This window comes from Marmota flaviventris, chromosome 10, assembly GCF_047511675.1.
Source record: "Marmota flaviventris isolate mMarFla1 chromosome 10, mMarFla1.hap1, whole genome shotgun sequence".
Taxonomy (NCBI): domain Eukaryota; kingdom Metazoa; phylum Chordata; class Mammalia; order Rodentia; family Sciuridae; genus Marmota; species Marmota flaviventris.
Window position 1 is genome coordinate 459001 of NC_092507.1, and position 6000 is coordinate 465000.

Below are 6000 nucleotides of genomic sequence, written 5' to 3' on the forward strand. Positions count from 1 at the left end.
TTCTGCCATCCTGGGCACCACCTCCCCATCACCTGGAGGCAGGCCCTCTCCCTTCAGGCCTTAGTTTCCCCGGAGGTGACCTGAAGAAACAGGCAGGATGGCCTTGGATGATCTGACCCTGAAAGGTCTCTGCTGGTGCCCAAGGAAAGAGGAAACCAGTCCCTGCCTTGAGAGCCCCGTAGGCTGGACACAAACAGCTGTGGGTTGAGTCAGGGACTGGGGCTGGCTGCCCTCTAGCTCCCAACATTTAGCCCCAGTTGTAGAAGAGGACAGTACCCAGAGGCCTGAGGCTGATGCCAACACTGGGGCCCCACTGGGTGAGTGTGTGGCCAGAGCCTGAGCCCCTGCAGGAAGGGCTTGTCCAGTGACAGTGTAGGCACTAGTAGGGCCACAGGCTACTAGGCTGGAAGAGAGGAGCACCTCCCCAAGCCAGCATTCCCACATACCTTGGCACTGTGGGATCCTTGAGGGTGACTGCCACCCTTTCCTGCTCCCACTAAATATATATATATATATTTCGTACCAGGGATTGAACACAGGGCCAAGGGGCACCAGTGAAACAAATCCCACAGCCCTTTTTTGTTGTTTTTTTAGACAAGGTCTCCCAAAATTGCTTAGGGCCTTTGCTAAGTTGCTGAGGCTGGTTTTGAACTTGCGATCTTCCTGCCTCAGCCTCCTGACCTACTGGGATTATAGGCATGTGCCACGGTGCCCAGCTCTGCCCCCACTATTCTGAGGGCACTAGAGGAGGGGCCGTGGTGGCAATTCAGTTCTGTGCATACTTTCTCCCCTCACCTATACCCCATGTTTGTGCCAAGAGCACACTGTCAGCTCCTAGCCAGAGGCTGAGCGGAGGGCCAGTGAAGCCCCTGTTGGCCAGGCCCTGCAGCGCCACTCTTCTGCCCATCTCCTGCACTCCATCCAGTGTCAGACCTGCATCCTGGTGAAGCCGTCCTATCCACTCCAGGTCTGCTCCTCAGAGGACTTACAAACGTGGTCCCCTCTGTCCTCATGTGCTTCCCTCCCCACTGTCCAAATAAACAGAAGAACTGAGACCCCTTCACTGTCAGAAGTAAGCAGCAGAACTGGGTCCAATGTCCCCTTTCCAGGACACTTGCTCCTAAGAGGACCCAGACCTTCCACTTGCAGGGAGGGACATAACTGTGGCACTTCAAGGAGAGTAAGAACACTTGTTTAGGAGTTCCTGGGGGGACCGATGGACACTTTTGTAGACATACCTGGGCCGAGTCTAAAAGTCAAATGTGGCCTTTATTGTGATGTGGCAAAACCCCCAACAAGACCAAGTGTGGCAGCACATAGAATTGTCCTCACCCCCAACTCTATCCTCAGTCAAAACAAAAGCCAGGATGTGGCCCCAGCCCCAGACTCCAGCCCGGGGAGGGGCATTGGTCAAGGTCGTAAGGAGCCCAGTGACTGTCAAGTGGGCCATGGAAAAAAGGGAGAGAAAGCTGGATAAAGGGTCAAAAGCAGAGGCAGAGCCAAGGGGTAGCCCCATTGGCCCAAAGCAGCACAGAGGGCCTGGAGTCCTCAGTCCCAGCACAGATCAGGCAGCACCCAGAAGGGATGCTGGGCAGTGCAGTTCAGACAGGCCCTTGGGGGCTCACAGTGGCACAGAGCTCCCCTGAAAAAAGGGGATGTGCCAGCCTCCCAGCTTCCTAAGCCACCAGGTTCTGACTGAGCTTCTCTGAACATCTTCCTGCCCCTAGCAGGGAGAAGCCAGGAGGGCCTGAAGGCTTGGTGAACATCGAGGATCTTGGCTGTGGCAGAAGTGGGGACAGGGCCACCAGTGGACAAAGGTGGCCAAAGTGTGGCAGCCACTGTGGCAGAGTCCCTAGGAGAATGAGGGTTATTCCTGGAAGAGGGAGTGAGGGCAGCCACTCTGGCCAGTCTGGACCAAGTTCCAGGAAAGCAAGCGGGCCAGCCGCTGGAAAGGAGCCCGGTGAGCATGGCAAGGTCAGGGGACATCCTCCAAGGCAGAGCTGCTGGCCAGCCAGGAGCCCAGGCTCCCTTTATTTGCAGTACTCTTTCCTGAACTCTGGAAGCCAACAGAAAAGCTGGTGTCAACTCTCTGCCCCCTTCCGTGGAAAACTAAGAGCAGACACTCTACAGAACTTCTCAGACTCCTGAGCAGAGATGGTGAGGGTCTTCTACCCATGAGGCTTGCTGGAGCCCATATTTGGGGTCCTGGGAATGAGTAGGCTGGGGTTTTGCCTGGGTCCGCAGAGGGGTGGCAGAAACCTCCCTCCCAGTGCTCACCTTTGTCCAGGTCAATGCTCTTGGCAGGCAGGGGGCTGTGGGCCAGCTCAGCCCTCTCCTTCAGGATGTTGTTCTTGTAATCTGTATGGGGGGAGCAGGGTGAGGTCCTCCCGGGGGGGCCCTCCCCAGCCCGGGCCTTGGTGTCCGGCCTACCTAGTTGAATGTCGTCACTCCTGTAAGGAGCCTGGTCCTCTTTGGCCGCAGCAAACTCCGCCAAATTTACATCCTTCCTGGAGAGGCAGCAGGTTAGAGGTGTGGCCGGCCTGGGCGGGGGCGGGGCGGGAGGCGGCACTCACCCTGGGGCCTTTGCCGACTTCTTGTCCGAGTACTCGTAGCCTGCCGATGGAGGGAGACGGTGTTGGGGGCAGCCTGGCCCCTCCCCGAGGAAGCCACCCCCGCCCCCCGCACTTGGGCTCGCCATCCGCGGGGTCGCAGCATCCCTGAGCCCCTGGGTCTGGAACGCTCCCGCCTCACCTCCGCGGCGGCGCTGGCGTGTGGCCAGGACCACAGTGATGAGCAGGAGGATGAAGAGCAGGAGCGTGGCCAGCACGTAGCCCAGTTGCTGGAAGAAGTGGGCCCGGCCCTCGGGGACGATGACGTTGATGACGCTGCGGCCTCGCGCCAGCGTGGGGTCTGCGGGCCAGAGGGAGGCGTCAGGCACAGGCACCCGGGGAGGAAAACTGCCGCCCGCCGGGGGGGGGGGGGGGCGCCCTCACCTGGGCCAGGGACACTGCCGTGGCCCGAGCCGTTGCCGGGCGAGGCCCGCGGAGGCGGCCCCGCGGCGGGCTCAGTGACCCTCAGGTGGAAGACCCGGCGCTCGTGCAGGCCGCAGTAGTGGTGGTGCAGGTGGCAGGAGTAGGTACCCTCGTCAGCCGGTTCCAGGGGGTCGATGCTCAGCGAGAAGTCCCCGCGGGCGAAGGCGTCGGCGCCCACCGCCACGCGGTCGCGCAGGAAGGGCGGCCCGTAGGCTCGGCGCTCTCCGGACGCATACAGGTCCAGCAGGCGGTCGGCTCGGTCGTGCGGCACCCCCGGCGGCTGCCGGTCCCAGTGCGCCACCTGCTGTGCCTCCTCCAGGTGCCGGTCGGTCCACACGTGCGCGCGGTTCACGCAGGTCAGCAGCGCGGGCGCGCCGCGCACCGCCGCCAGCACCTCCTTCTCGCCGTCCCAGAACGCGCGTGCGGCTTGGGCTGCGGAGGGGAGGGGACGGTCAGCGTCCGGCGGCGGGAGGGGCGGGGGGCCGCGCGCAGGGCCCACTCACGGTCGTCGGTGACCTCGAGGCGCACGGCCAGGCTCTCGTAGAGGTGGCAGTAGTGGTGGTGCAGGTTGCAGGTGTACAGCCCCTCGTCGCCCTCCTCCACCGCTGCTCCCGGCCCGCAGGGAGAGAACCGCCACGTGAGTTTTCCCGGCCACGCTCGCGCCCCGGCAGCCCGCATTCCCTGGGCACCCCGCGGGATTCCCTCTCCTCACCGCGGATAAGCAGTGAGAAGTTGCCGTCGTGGAAAGCGGAGGGCGACAGAAGGAGGCGGCCCCGGTCGCGCGGCTCGTATACGCGCTGCTCCCCAGCAGAGTACATGTCCACAAGTCGGCGCGCTGGGCCTCCAGGTCCGCCGCTGAGGTCCCAGTGGACCACACGCTGGCGGTCGTGCAGCCGGTCTTGGGTCCACACCATGCGGGGGCTCTGGCAGCGCAACACGGCCTGGGTACCCGCTGCCCAGCTCACTGCCGACTCAGATACCACCGAGCTGCCAGCTGTTGGAGACCCTGAGGGCCCTGGTGGGGAAAGGAGAGTCAGCAGGCTCGGGCCCAAGAGGACTAGTAGGAGTGGGGCTGGAAAAATGCAAAGAGGACTGGGCCCATGATGGGGGTAGAGTGGTCACTCACCTGAGGACAGGAGGACAGCAAAGCCTGGAAGCAGAGGAAGAGTAAAGCTGGGGAGGGGTGCCCTCAGCCTTGGTACCAGTCACCCCCCAGCCTGTGGCCACCTGGTTTCTGGGCCCTTCCTGAAGTCCTGGACAAGGCTGTTTCCATGATGCCCACTGAACTGTGGTGGGGGTAAAGCTGGAGAAGTGGGGACACAGGGGGGGGGGCTCCTGCAGCTGGACATGGGCAGTCCCCTCACACAGACCCTCTACCCTCACTGCCACCCTGCCTGGGTTTGGGGGACAGCTTCTACCCTTTGGGAGTGAGGAAGTTGTGCTCCCCCAGGGGCTGAGATGTAAGCCAGGATTTGACCCTTTGATGGCTGGCTCTGGGGTGTGGGCTTGTCATCGGGGCCATTCTTAGGTGACCATTACTACATCAGTGTATGGAGTCCACCCAAACTCCTCAGCCTGAGGCCTGCTCACATCCTCATGCGGAAGGGCCACGCCGCTTGCTTGAGCCCTCAAGGATTCTGAGACCTTAGACCACAGGGGTCGCTGCCTACAACCAGGACTCAATGGGGCCCTGATAGCCTTCTCCAAGGTCAGGAGCCTGAAGCCAGAGGAGTGGACATAGGGAAGGCACCCCCATCTGCCACCCCACAGGACCAAGTTCCTACTGCAGAGAAGTGGCCGAGTGCCCAGAGCTTCAGAGAGGAATGTGCAGGGTCAGCAGGCCAGCCAGGGCGGGCCCAGGGGCCCTGGCGGGGGCTGGGACAGACCCGGCAAGCCCACAGTTCTCAGGCACCCCTGCGGACCCGCTCTGCTTCTCCGTGGAAGTGCAGACCTGAGGGGCTGGACCTGGAGCCCCACGGTGAGTCGGGTTTGGGAGGACCTGTGGAGGCACCTTGGCCACAGCCTCCTGCCCTTCTGGGCTCCGGCATCCCCACGACCCACAGGCAGGACTGTCAGAGGTCTGTCTGAGTCCTCAGGCCCTCAGGTGGAGGATCTCTGTGAGGCCCCCAACCCTAGCCCCTTCCCTGCAGGAACGCCTCACCCCTCCCAGCCCAGGCTCAGACAGGCAGCTCTGCCCCAGCGGGAGTTAGCCCAGAGTCCTGGGCGCTGGCACCCCAGCCCCAGCCTCCCTACTCACTCTCCAGGAGCAGGAGTTTCCACAGCAGGGCGCCGGACGGCAGCTCCATGGCGCCAGCCCAGCCCCTCTGGCTTTGTCTCCCTCCAGCCTAACTCTCCAGAAAAACAGCCGACCACCTCCCCCCGCCTAGCCCCCGCCGTGACATCACGGAGCCCTGGGCCTGCGGTCTGTGCCCCGCCCACTCCCGCTGCTCCAGCCCCTTGGCCTCCCCATCCTTGGCTGGCCTGGTGGGGAGGGGCTGCCTTGCAGCCAACCTGCCCTGCAGGGTGGAGTGGAGCCCTGGCTGGACACTCACTGGCCAGCATAGGGAGGGGTAGTAGCCCAGTCCTTGTGGGGGTAACAGAGCCTGAGGTAGGACCCCTGAGGCCATGTGGGTATCAGTGACATCTGGGACTTCCTGGTGGGGGCTCCTGTGTCCCCCAACTTCTGGCATCCCCCACTAGAGCTGCCTCCCACCTACTGGCCCCTGTGCCAGATGGCCCTTTGCCTCTGCCTCTTAGCTGAGGAGGACCTTGGCACCCTTCCAGGGACCCTGGTGGGCTCTCTGGGAACAGCATTATGGGCACTGCAGCGCAGTCCTCTTTAGGACCCAGAGGAGCCAACCAGGGAGGCAGGGTAGTGCCCCTGGCACTGAGGCCAGAGAGGTGGTCGACCTGGACAGAGCCTCCTCCTGACCCTGAAGTCTGACCCAGATTATGTGCCCCTGGAAGA

The 6000-nt window shown here is 62.8% G+C and overlaps 1 protein-coding gene across 4 annotated transcripts in view; it reads right to left on the minus strand.

Annotated features, from left to right (window-relative positions):
• Positions 1-1250: 1250 nt before the first annotated feature.
• The window catches only part of Mxra8 (matrix remodeling associated 8), a 7210-nt gene continuing 2460 nt past the window's right edge, over positions 1251-6000 (minus strand). For 2 of the 4 annotated variants that reach the window (XM_027923785.2, XM_071617240.1), the window contains 9 exons: positions 4159-4182; positions 3745-4047; positions 3536-3637; positions 2994-3464; positions 2752-2910; positions 2574-2613; positions 2431-2507; positions 2278-2358; positions 1251-2056 (listed from right to left, as the gene is read on the minus strand). In XM_027923785.2, the coding sequence (XP_027779586.1) occupies positions 2031-2056; positions 2278-2358; positions 2431-2507; positions 2574-2613; positions 2752-2910; positions 2994-3464; positions 3536-3637; positions 3745-3946 (1158 nt within the window). In that variant the 5' untranslated portion in view covers positions 3947-4047; positions 4159-4182 and the 3' untranslated portion in view covers positions 1251-2030. Of the gene's footprint in view, positions 2057-2277; positions 2359-2430; positions 2508-2573; positions 2614-2751; positions 2911-2993; positions 3465-3535; positions 3638-3744; positions 4048-4158; positions 4183-5289 lie in introns of those variants that run through there. The other 2 variants (XM_027923783.2, XR_003581010.2) reach the window with 2 other exon arrangements.